We start from the raw sequence: 12,170 nt of genomic DNA on the forward strand, positions 1-12,170 counted from the left end.
CGGAATGGGTGGAAACTATACTGTACAAGGCCTCGGCTAGATCAGCCGATTTGGACGTTGGGATCCGTTGCGGTCCAGGCGCCGCCCAACTATGCGTGGTCACCGTGGTGAGAAGAGTCTCGGTGGTTCTATGACTGTTCTGATCATTTCTTGATAGCGTTTAGCCTGTGATCAGAACGGAGATGTCGTCCGAGTCTACTAGAGGCTTTCCAGCCCAAGTTCTAAACTGTTGAAAGGCTCTTATAGGTCCTCGTTCTGTTCTTCATTCTCTTGGCAATTCCAAACTAAGGCAATGGAGAAAACGCTAGAAGCAAATCTCACGGTTTGATAGGCTTGGTTTGTTTACCCCTCCCTCTACTGCTTGAAACCTACCCTAGCAGTGCATGAGCGGGTACCAGGGGACGGTTTCGATATTCTTTGATGCGTGACATAATAACAAAGTTGAGGCTTGGATGGAGTAGAGATCTGAGCAACCCTGAACAGATCATATACATAGCTCTATAAAATTGTCAAGTTGTGGTGGTTCATATACCATTTTCATCCGTACTAATTAAAGTATGGCGTGCTTTGCAAACGCAATTACTGAATCCCACAAAGCCCATAAAGCGAACCTCGGCCCTAACTAAGAAGATGCGGGGAAGATGAAAAAGCTTTATTTTCGCGCCAAATCCCCCTAGTCTATCATGCACCAACTCTATGGATCCAGAATTCAGAATCCGCAAGCGCATCCCGAAGTCGTGTAGGCGCTGCCACCGACGTAAACAGAAATGTGTCGGGTCCCCCACGTGCTCAAACTGTGAATCAGCCAATCAACCCTGTTCGCGGTCCGAAAGCGCGCCGTCATGGCACCATGGTATGTCGAAAGGGGCGCTTGTCCATAGGATCGAGATTCTAGAAGCCCAGCTGGCCACTGCGTTGGAGGGAACAGTACCTGACACTGGAGAGGAACCCCGGTGCGTTCCTACAGCGCCCCAACAAAAGAGCCCACAAGCCTCCATCGCGAGAAAGGCACATCTCAAGGGTGTGGTTCGCTTTCTTACACTGGGTCACGATGGAAATGGCGAACCGGCATATCTGGGACCATCGTCAGGGCTTTCTATGGCTGAGAATGTCAGTCGAATTGTCCATAACTCGGTCGGGTCTAGGCTATTGCCAATCATTGGCAACAACCAACAACCAGAAGCACTGCAAGAGACCGTGCAGGCCAAGGCCGCGCCACCAGACGATGCAATAGGGTCCCAAATTCTCGATGCCTATTTCCTGAATATGCATGTGAGACTCCCGTTTCTCGATCGTACGGAGATCCTGAAATTGCATGCGAAGAGGCATGAATCGCCTAATAATACGCCCGAGGCGCAATTTGGACGATTCAAATTATTCATGGTTTATGCGATCGGAAGCGCAATTCGTCAAACGATAGACGGTGATAACTCAACTTTGCCGAATCAATTTCTTCTGACTGCGTTGGATTTTGATCCTACTCTAAGAGAGTCAATCTCTATCGCTAGTATTGAGGCAATGTTGCTACTTGTTTTATACAATCTACGAACCACCTCCAACTCAAGTGTTTGGTATATGATTGGTCTGGCTATGAGAACCTGCTTGGACTTCGGGTTTCATAGAGAAACAAGCTATCGAAGACTATCACAACACGAGACAGAATTGCGACGACGTCTTTTCTGGAGTGTTTATATTATCGAGAGATATACAGCGTGGTCTCTGGGCAGACCATTCAGCGTTGCAGAAGAGGAAATCGATGCGGCCCCTCCTTCCAATATCGATGATTCCATCACCAATGACACCGCGATTGAAAGGATCCTACAAAACCGGGCGGTTGGCCGTGGGAGGCCGCACAAGGGAACGCTTGGAAGATTTATCGCTTCGATTCAGTTGCAAAGGATCGTGTCTCGGATTCACACGCGCATCTACCGCGTTGACGCACAGATTTCTGCCCTTACCTCAGAGATTCATCCCTTGCTGTCATCACTGCAAGAATTCAAAGCCACGTTAGCAGCGCTTGATGTGGACGAAGGCGACTTTCTGCATATGCATTGGAACAACTCGATTCGAATTCTACTTCAGCCGTTCCTCAGTTTCTTGCATCCACAAGATAGCTTGATAGGAACCTGTCTCTTTGCATCGGGCCAAATGTGTCAGTTCTTCAAGAAGCTTAGGCAGCGGGAGACATCTTCTGGATCTTCCTTCCTACTCGTGAACTCGGTTTTCATGGCTGGCATCACAATGTGGTAGGTCGCCCTAAAATGGGTTGAGAGACGACGATTGAAAGCTAATATGATAAAAGCTATTGTTTATTCCGGTCTCCAGGTTTGTGGACACCCGCGGTATCCAACGATTTACGTGCCTGCTCTTCGGCGCTATTTCTCATGGCAGAGCATAATCCGCGTCTGAAAACATACCGCGATGGACTCGAGACAATCATTAACCGAGCAATGGATTACGTTCAAGAGGCCTCTGTACCACGACAAGCAAACCAAGGCGGATTGCCCACACCAAGAACAGACCACGGACTGATGCCAGAGACAGCCATTTCTACGGAACCACTTCCAGGACCAGGCCCTCAGACGCAGCCATTGCAAGATAATACTCTCCCTGAGACAACTACCCAGCGGTTTGACTCGATCAACGCAGACATGTTCTCGGATCTTCACGAAATTCTCAACTTACAAGGCGATATGTGCGGCAATGATATGGATGGCGTCCTTCCTTTTCATGGCATCTTCACAGAGGATTTCTGGGCTGCTGATGCATTTAATCTGCCTACCTTTGATGGTTTTGGATGGCGGTCTTGATCTACCTGGCTTGGCGAAGCAAATTCTAATCAAAATGGTAGTCATAAAAGACACGAATTACACTTTTACAGATATCTTGTCCCAAAAATTTGAATAATTCAAGCTATATCATCACGGTAGTTCTCGATTCCCTACATTCATATCGAAGACTCCTATAACTGATTTGTATTGTCTACAAATGGCAAGGAGCAAGGTCCTCCACGATACCCAAGTCCTCCCGACGCGACTTGCTCTCAGGATCAAAGTAAGGAACTTCGCCAACACCGACCGCTCGGTTTCCACTGCGTGGTCCAAAGCCTTCGTGGTCGCCTGTTGCGGTGTGGAAGACACTGCGGTTGTCCCAAATAGCTAGTGGCCGTTAGCTGAAATCCATTTGAGATAGAGACTTGTACTTACCTATGTCGTTAGGCGAGTTCCACTTGAAGCGGACCTGGAGATCGTGGCCATAAGTGATAAGGTCATGGAACCACTGCAGCATATTTGCGCTCTCTCGTCGGTTGAGACCATTAATGCAAGAGGGGAACGAGCCTAGTAAGTGGATCAGCGTCCGGGCTTCGTTGTGTGAAGACGTGAATATTTACCAATTGGGAAAATGGATTTCCAGCCTGTAATAGGGTTGGTTCGCACAACCTGCATTTCCATCAGTCGAGCAACTCCGAAGTAAAAAATCAGATAAACTCACAGGGTGAACTGCATAAAGGTCCCCACCAACATTCTTAGGCGATCCTCTCTCTTTATCATAGATCTGGAATTTACCAGACTGAGCCATGCGCCTGAAACCCTCGCCGTCGTGAGTCGCAGTCAAAGTTTCCAGGAACTTCTGATAAGGCTTGCTGATTCGATCGTAGACCTCGTATCCCGATGCCCAAAGGGTGTCACCGCCAGTCTTCGGCAACTGTACTAGCCGCAGCGACGAGAAGTCAGCCGGGGCTGGCTCGAATGAAATATCGCTGTGCCAAACAGCTGCCATCTTGGTGTAGTTGGATCCTTTGTACAACTTCTTGCGTCCTTCGGAGTTGATGGTGCTGATCGCAGGGTCTGGGTCACCGAACTCGCGAGCATCATTGGTAACTGGGTGGATGTGCAGGCCATGGTCTGATGGGCGACCAGTCAATTGACCCATGCGGAGGACCAATTCCTTTTGGAGATCATTGGTAAGGTTGTCTTGAGCGCGGAAGAAGACAACACCTCGCTCAGCGACTGTTAGATTTTTGTTTCCAGTTATTAGCTGTCTTGTTATCAGGGGGTTGAGTGCTCCATACTCATGATGGCCAAATCACGAATGCGCTTGTCGGCATCTGGAGCGCGCAGGATGTCATCGACAATGTTGCAGCTCCCTTTGGTAAACTCGTTTCCGATGACCGGAGTTACCATCACCGGATCAAATTGATCCAGTGAGCCTGTTGAGTGTTGACGTGCCGGAGGATGCATCGTGACTGGTCAATGTGTTGTCGGATAAAAGTGCTCTGGAGTATCACTCTAAATATATCAATTGGAAAGGACACCGAAGAAGTTGAATCTCGAGCCAAACTTGATGTCGTGAGTTGACCTTCATATTGCGAATCTGATGGCTTTTTATTATCTTGAAGCGCAAAGAGAAAGGTAGTGGATCGTGATGGTTGTCTCCCTTCGGGCTTTCGGCGTTACGCAGAAGTGCTGGGCGAATTGCTCCACATCAGAGAAGATCAGCTCGAAGGACTCATGAGAACATATTCCCTTTGTGTGTCATTGCCGCCGAGGTATGCTCTTGAATTGATGCGGGAGACTCTCCTATGCCTTTGTAGACGAATGGATTGAACGGCCTGCGGATCCCCAGAATCATGTGTTCAATTGACTTCCCCAGGAAAATGTCTATTATTCCATCCTCAAACTCATATTGAGCCAAGCGGCGCGGGAAATCGGCGATAGCAGAAATTTTGACTGTGAGCAAGCTTAACGCCGATGGGCCGAAACGCCATCCCCGCCGCAGTGCGGGTCAATAGACTTTCAATCAACCAATGGTAACTATCATAATCTAAATCCAAGCTTGGAGCTTCATAGCTTCATCAACTTCCCCGCAAAATCCACACCAACTCTCGCTAAGATCGGTTGTGTTGGCGAAGAGCACGTATTGCAACATAACCGCTTTGTCTTTCACCATCTTGGCCTTGAGTATAGCAAGCGATGTCCCCTATATTTACCTGTCGAGGACCATATCTCATCTTTCTGAATGAATCAAACTCTTTTGTGATTTTTGACTCTTGATTTCATTATGACCACAGTAGAGGACTCAAAGATCTCGGAGGCTCAGGTTGAGCCTGTCGAGTCTCAGAAGCCGATGTTGAACAACATCGACGATGACCCAGTCTACTCTTATCGGGAGCAGCGCAAGATTATTCGTCGCATCGATGCTCGTCTGATAGTGATGCTTGGATTTCTCCACACGGTTTCTCTTATCGACCGGGGAAACCTGGGTACTGCATCTGTGGCTGGAATGGAAAAGGAGCTGAAGCTCAGGGGAACGCAATATGTAGGCTTGCTGGGTACAGTTCCACTCGAGGGCGAGACTAACATCATTCTAGAGCACAATCGCGGTAGCCTTTTTCCCTCCTTACATCTGTTTGCAGATATTCGGCCCCATTCTAGTTCGTAAGATCGGTCCAACCCGGTATCTCTCGGGAGTTTGTTTTCTGTGGGGAGTTGTCATGGTAAGTCCTGTCTGACAGTATCCACTTTAAAATCCGGGGCACTCTACTAACAGATTTAGCTATCTGCGGGCTTTATCAAGAAATGGACTGAAATGGTAGGTATCCGCGTGATCATTGGTGCTCTGGAGGCAGGCTTCTTCCCTGCGGCGGTATACTTGATATCCACTTGGTACACAAGATATGACATTCAGAAGCGATATGCCATTTTCTACCTTCTTGGATGTGTGGCTTCAGCCTTTACCGGAATCCTGTCCTATGGTATCACCTTCATGGTAAGTAGTGAGCTCATAAATCACCGCGGAACGAGCTGACATGTTACAGCACGGACTTGGAGGCCTCACTGCGTGGCGTTGGATCTATGTTATCCAGGGACTTCTTACCTGTGTCGTGGCCATCATTGGCTATTTCGTTCTCATCGACTTCCCTGATCGCATGAAAAACAACAAGCAAAAGTTCTTGTCAGAGGGCGAATACGAATTCATCATCCGACGAATCACCAAGGATCGAGCCGATGTTACCATTGAACCCTTCAACCTAAAGAAATACCTCAGTGCTGGGCTGGACATAAACATTTGGGCTTTCGGCTTCATCTATTATTCTACCACTACCACTGCCTACGCCATATCCTACTTCTTGCCAATTATTTATCGCCAGGGAATGGGTTTCTCCATGGGGGCTTCGCTGTGTTTGTTTGCGCCTCCCTATGCTGCAGCTGGAATTCTCATGTTCGCCACATCATGGATTGGAGATAAATATCACCTCCGTGGCCCAATTTTGATTTTTAACGCGATACTCACCATAATTGGTCTGCCCTTGATGGTCAGTGTCGTCTCAAAACGAAAGAAGGGTATCTGAGCTGACTTTCAACCAGGGATTCACAACCAACAATGGGACTCGTCTATTGGGCGCCTTTTTGACCACCATGGGCGCGAATTCAAACGTCCCTGCGGCAATGGCATACCAGGTGAGTGTTTATAAAAGCCATACGAAGACGCTTCCCGGTCTGACGTGGAATTTTTAGGCAAACAACATTCGAGGCCAATGGAAACGAGCCATTTGCAGCGCTATTTTCGTCGGATTGGGTGCTTCAGGCGGCATGACTGGATCTTTAGTATACCGATCGCAAGATGCGCCATTCTACCACCCGGGCATTCTGACCTGTGTAGGACTATCTTGTCTGGTAATCATTCTGGTCTCGCTCTTGTCAATTCGCTTCTATATTCTGAACCGAAAGATGGCTCGTGGTGAGATCGTCATTGCAAACCTTCCAGGGTTCAGGTATACCTACTAAATTAGCGGAGGGAGACGATGGCGGAGAGATTGCGCTCGGGCTGTGAACCACAATTAACTTTGAGAATCACGAAACATTGACCTCAATAGAATGAAGTTTGCTTTGCCTCGGACTCTTAGATAGTTTGTTCTTGCGTGACCTCGGCTGACCACGAAACCACTTCCTAAAGAGGTTAATTCGCCCCCGCAGCCGCTTAGGCTAGCTGATGGAGACTAGCACACTGCCACACGCCCATCGGCAGTCGGAGTTTACCAATAAACGTAGACGGAGACCTAGGATAATGGCGTACATGGTTTGAATAAAAGACTAAGTGGAGCCCGTATGAACTAGGCAAAATGGAGTAGATGTCGCGATGGCGAATTAACGGAAGGTCGGCGATGATGCTCCGTCCATTGGCCTGAAAATATATAAGTGTAGCCAACCTTCCTTGCTTTGACCCGTACCTTTAGTACATCCTTAACAAACCTCATACCCAGTCATGGCAACCCAACAATTCCAACCTTCCTTCGCCGACACAACCGACTTTGAAAATGCAAAGCGGGGTTTCATTGGCGCCCTTGATCCTTGCATCATTCGCTCTGCCGACGGCCGGGTCGTGTGGAATAATGATGAATACAACTTCCTCGCCGAAGAGTGTCCTCCAACGGCCAACTCGAAACTCTGGCGACAGGGTCAATTGCTCAGCATTCAAGGACTATTCAAGTCGACCAATGGTATCTACCAAGTCCGTGGATTAGATCTGTCCAACATGACGATCGTCGAAGGAAAGGAGGGTGTCATTGTTATCGATCCTCTGACCTCGGTGGAAACTGCTGCCGCGGCCCTGGCACTGTATAGAAAGCACCGTGGTGATCGCAAAGTGACCGCGGTCATCTATTCCCACTCGCATATTGATCACTTTGGTGGTGCTCAAGGGATACTCCCGGTCGCGAAGTCCCACTCTATTCCGCTGATCGCCCCCGAAGGCTTTATGGAGGAGGCAACCAGTGAAAACCTGTATCTTGGAAATGCAATGCGTCGGCGTGCCGGATACATGTATGGTAATCGGCTTCCAAAGGGCCCAGCTGGGCAAATTGGTTGTGGGCTTGGAATGTGTGTTCCTAGCGGTGTCAATTCCTTGGTCCCACCAAACACGATCATTTATAAAACCGGCGAAGAACGTGTGGTCGATGGGGTACGAATCGTATTCCAAATGGTGCCCGAGTCGGAAGCTCCTTCAGAGATGAACTTTTATTTCCCGGATCACCGAGCTTTGTACATCGCCGAATGCGCAGTGCATTCTCTACACAACATCATCACCTTGCGTGGAGCTCAAGTCCGGGATGCGAAAGCTTGGTCTCAATATCTGGATGAGTCTCTAGTTCTCTTTGGAAAGGAATCAGATGTGATGCTGGCTGGTCATGCTTGGCCGACCTGGGGCCATGAAGATATCGCAAAGTTTATCGGGGATCAGCGAGACCTGTATGCCTATATCCACGACCAAACGGTTCGACTGATGAATCACGGCATGACAGGCATTGAAATCGCGGAGCACCTAAGTCTGCCACCTTCACTGCAGAAGTCATGGTTTGCGCAGGGATTCTATGGATCTGTTAGTCACAATGTCAAAGGCATTTACCAACGGTACCTGGGCTGGTTTGACGGGAACCCCGCTCATCTCTGGGAACATCCGCCAAAGCAAAGTGCCAAAAGATATGTCGAGTGCATGGGCGGAATTGAAGAGGTCGTGCAAAAAGCAAAAAGCTTTGCCGAAGACGGCGATATGCGATTCGCAGCGACACTGTTGGACCATGCCGTCACATTCGACCCATCACATACTGGTGCAAAGACAGCATTAGCGTCCGTCTTCACAAAACTCGGTCATGGCTCGGAGAATGGCACTTGGCGCAATTTCTATCTCACCGGTGCTCTGGCCTTGCTTGCAGGAAACAGACCCGACCCTCGACAGAGCATGAGTACAGGACTGAGACCGGAGCAAAGTGTTGAACAATGGCTCACTTTGTTGTCCATTCGGTTGGATGGAATCAAGGCAGCTGAAGAGTGTTTCTCCATTCACTTCCACCTGACAGACGACCAGCGATGGTGGCGGGTGAATATTAGCAATGGAGCCTTGACTTATAGAGAAGCTGACAGTAATGAGGGCATCCACGGTGAAGCGAATCTGACTGTGCACTTGACGAGACTTGAGCTCTTGCAAGTTTTGAGTCGGGGCAATCTGGAGGGTACCTCGTATGAAGGAGACGTGGACTTGATCAACAAGCTTCTGTCATTGATGGAGGGCTCTGAGAAGCCCGGGCAGATGCGTTTATAGATTTTCAACAAGCGATGGAGGTTGGTCCGAATTTTACTGGTGAAGAAGGAGACCTGGATTATTGAGCAGTTTATGGTGCCAAAGAATATCGTTTCCCAAATTGACTTGATCTGACTTTAGACTCGATACGGATAGGGAGTAGTGGCATCATTGTCTTGTCGTACTACCTTCATACTGCCTGTTGAAGTTCTTCACGTTTGCTGTCTCATGTACTAATGGGTGCGGAACTGGAATTTCAGGTAAGAATGTATATTTAGTTAGCAGATCTCATCTACAAGGCAGAAAATGCAATTTGGAGGATTGAGTTAAGTCATATTGTTTCTGGGAGGATTCTAAGAAATATCATTCCATCAATCTCCACAATTCTCGTCTAGAAAATCATCGCCTTGTATCCCATATCTGTGACGACTCATATAACATAGCCATATTGATGTTGTTAGAATGTGTGACGGAACGCGTACATATATCAATATCATGATAAATATCATGATAAAGTGAATCAAAAGACCCAAGTACCTTCCCCGTCAGGCTCGCACCAATCACGCCACCACTTATGCGTTTGGGGAAGTCCAAAATTCTGCCGTTGGTTCGTCTCCACAACTCTTCTTGCCTTAAAGTCGTTCATGAGCGAACTGTGTTCCTCCGGAGACAAAGGGCCATCTCTTGGCTCAACGAGATAATTTTGCACCATATCCACGAGTTCCTGGGGGAGCTTCGATTGCAGAAACACGTTGATCAGTCGTTGTCTGGGTGTCCACCATTCCACTTGCTAGGGAGGAACGTTGGCGGTAGATAGGATGCGCATGTGTGGGTCGACGAGCGAAAGGGTGAGAATCTTGCAGCAGCCGGGCTCTAATTGATCCTTTATGGAGTATAGGCTTCGCATCTCCAAAGTGTTTGGGAAAGCCAAGAGTCGGCCCTCATGAAGTGGGACATTTCCGAGGCGCTGAAGACAGTAATCTTTTGCTGCTTCATCTGATACCAAAATACCTCTCGGCAAATATCGGCCCAGATTGGTTGATGCTCGTATGTTCGCTATTGAGAACAGTCCCTGTTTTTCATCGGATCGCTGCCGAAACTGCAGGCAATAGAACTCAACATCCTCATGACCGTAGCAGTAAACGGCAGTTGCACAGATATGCTCGTTCTATCGGAGTTAGTGTTGCCGAGAGCCATGCAGAAGGAAGCTCGGTTTGCAAGACACACCATGTGCCCTTGTAAATGCCAATCTTTCTTGATGACCAGGTGTGATTTTGCTCCGACTTTCGCTGGGTTAAGAGAAACAGTTTCTAGCCGAACGAGAACTTGAATCTCAGTGGGCCCAGACTACTGAACCAGATCGAGCTTTGGTCGGGGAAATTTGGAGCTATCGAATTCGGCGGGCTCGGGGAGCTTGATAGATCGACGTTTTCTCCACCTGTCAACTTTCCACTCAATCCAGTCCAATGCCCTGTTGTCAAAGAAGCCTTCTGGTACCCTACATTTCTCAACGGAGGCTGGAATACAACTCGTCGAAGTGGAATGCGACTCCATCTGGCGGTCCTGCCAGACACTCATTCCATGGCTGCACACACTGATTGATGATCTCTTCTATTACGGTATAGAGCTCTCGATGATGGGCGGGGTGCAAGTCATTGACGTAAGATGTGATACGCCATCGATCCTGGTGTAGTGACAAGTCACTGGGTAGAAATTGAACTTCTCATCACACCACCTGTAGGGCGAAAGTTCCGGTGGGCTGCCACATGGGTCGACCCTCGGTGGTGGTTGTGGTGGTCCTGGACATTCGGGTGTGGTTTTGGATCTTTGATTAATTTATTCTGGTGCGGCGAGAGGATCCGCCTCATGCAAGGACAGAGGAGCTCCTCGTCCGATCGATTTGAGGCAGTCATCCATGTTGATAACCTCGTTCTGAACCACTCTCGTGACGCCGTAGGCCAAGGGGTGTCTTGTCTGGATCAACGATCTTCTGGCTGTTGGATGACTGGCTCATGTCCCTCGTTTCCTCGAGTGGTAGAGCCAGCGCCTACAACTTCTGGTGAAGCTCGCTCGAAATCACGGCGTCGGACTTTATGATAGCGTCGAAAACGAGCGTGAGTCCCGACTGCTTGAAAAGAAACGCCCGCTAGCGATATTCATCAATCACCCATTTGATCATAGATTCAGTAACATCCTTCTCGTTGCTTTTGAATGACTGTTTGGACTGGTGAACCCACGTAGCGTTTGAGATCTGGATTTAAAGAGTGATGTGTGAGATTCGGTCAAGGTCTTGTGGTAGTTCTGTATGAGTACAAACATTTTCATGCCAGTTCTTCTTCTCGGCAATGGAGTTGATCCATCTAATCATGACTAGCTCTCGAAGTGTATGGAACCGACTATTCATCAAGTTAACAACAAGGATGGGCGGCATTCAGTCCAGCCACATACTTGCAAGCTCCTTCTTTCACCATTATTGCGTCGACACCACTAAGAAACATGATCTGTTTTCGAGAAGAAAAGCCGGTCAACTACACATCCCCCCATATTGCATGACCAGTCAGTCCACCTTACCTTGGTGTCAGGGGTGTAGTCTAATGGGAGAGTCAGGCCTGGAAGGCCCGGCTGCGTTGGCTGCACCTTGATTTCCTCTCAGCCACAGCTGTCAGTGAAATGCGGAGAGGCGGAGGACCCAAAGAACTTTGCGAGGTGGCTGAGGTTTGGGGTGTTGGAAGAAAAGGTAATGAGAAGTCAGGAAATGGAGATGGGTGAGAGAGTTCGGGAAGGAGAAGGGAAGTGGGCAGAAGGAAACATGGAAAGAAGGTGGAGGATGTTGGTCACTGGGTCTGGAATTTCCCTCTACACAAAGGGAAAGTATTCATTCTGGCTTTCCTCATTCTACACACCACAATCAACCTGTTCGAGTAAAAAAAAGTCATTTACTACTCTAAGATTCTGGATGCCCTTGTAAGGTGAGGAATAGTGGCCACAAACATCTAACACGACACTGCAAATTATCAGCCCACTTTTGCTTCTCAGTAACCGAATTCTCAACTTTTCCTCCCCGCCTAACACATTTGATAAAGCTCCTCATC

At 48.5% G+C, this 12,170-nt stretch overlaps 5 protein-coding genes across 5 annotated transcripts; 3 read left to right on the forward strand and 2 right to left on the reverse strand.

The window, feature by feature from the left end:
- Positions 1-850: 850 nt before the first annotated feature.
- N7473_011751 (fungal specific transcription factor domain-containing protein) lies at positions 851-2,810 on the forward strand (the record flags this gene model as incomplete). The annotated part of the gene is made up of 3 exons (XM_057157690.1): positions 851-853; positions 904-2,246; positions 2,303-2,810. 3 exons carry the CDS (start codon positions 851-853, stop codon positions 2,808-2,810), a joined length of 1,854 nt encoding a protein of 617 aa, XP_057003540.1.
- A 172-nt stretch (positions 2,811-2,982) lies between these two features.
- Positions 2,983-4,241, reverse strand: N7473_011752 (TauD/TfdA dioxygenase family protein; the record flags this gene model as incomplete). The annotated part of the gene is made up of 5 exons (XM_057157691.1): positions 2,983-3,158; positions 3,207-3,338; positions 3,392-3,440; positions 3,493-4,010; positions 4,073-4,241. The coding sequence occupies 5 exons, from the start codon at positions 4,239-4,241 to the stop codon at positions 2,983-2,985; spliced, it is 1,044 nt and encodes a 347-aa protein (XP_057003541.1).
- Positions 4,242-5,061: 820 nt separating this feature from the next.
- N7473_011753 (MFS general substrate transporter) lies at positions 5,062-6,788 on the forward strand (the record flags this gene model as incomplete). Its single annotated transcript, XM_057157692.1, has 6 exons — positions 5,062-5,319; positions 5,372-5,497; positions 5,557-5,769; positions 5,819-6,316; positions 6,369-6,461; positions 6,519-6,788. The coding sequence occupies 6 exons, from the start codon at positions 5,062-5,064 to the stop codon at positions 6,786-6,788; spliced, it is 1,458 nt and encodes a 485-aa protein (XP_057003542.1).
- Positions 6,789-7,266: 478 nt separating this feature from the next.
- N7473_011754 (alkyl/aryl-sulfatase) lies at positions 7,267-9,099 on the forward strand (the record flags this gene model as incomplete). The annotated part of the gene is made up of 1 exon (XM_057157693.1): positions 7,267-9,099. One exon carries the CDS (start codon positions 7,267-7,269, stop codon positions 9,097-9,099), a length of 1,833 nt encoding a protein of 610 aa, XP_057003543.1.
- A 1,815-nt stretch (positions 9,100-10,914) lies between these two features.
- Positions 10,915-11,509, reverse strand: N7473_011755 (uncharacterized protein; the record flags this gene model as incomplete). Its single annotated transcript, XM_057157694.1, has 4 exons — positions 10,915-11,068; positions 11,130-11,224; positions 11,246-11,329; positions 11,396-11,509. The coding sequence occupies 4 exons, from the start codon at positions 11,507-11,509 to the stop codon at positions 10,915-10,917; spliced, it is 447 nt and encodes a 148-aa protein (XP_057003544.1).
- Between the last annotated feature and the right edge of the window lie 661 nt (positions 11,510-12,170).

This window comes from Penicillium subrubescens (genome assembly GCF_028828155.1).
Source record: "Penicillium subrubescens strain IBT 31985 chromosome Unknown utg000010l_segment0_segment0, whole genome shotgun sequence".
In the NCBI taxonomy this organism is placed as follows: domain Eukaryota; kingdom Fungi; phylum Ascomycota; class Eurotiomycetes; order Eurotiales; family Aspergillaceae; genus Penicillium; species Penicillium subrubescens.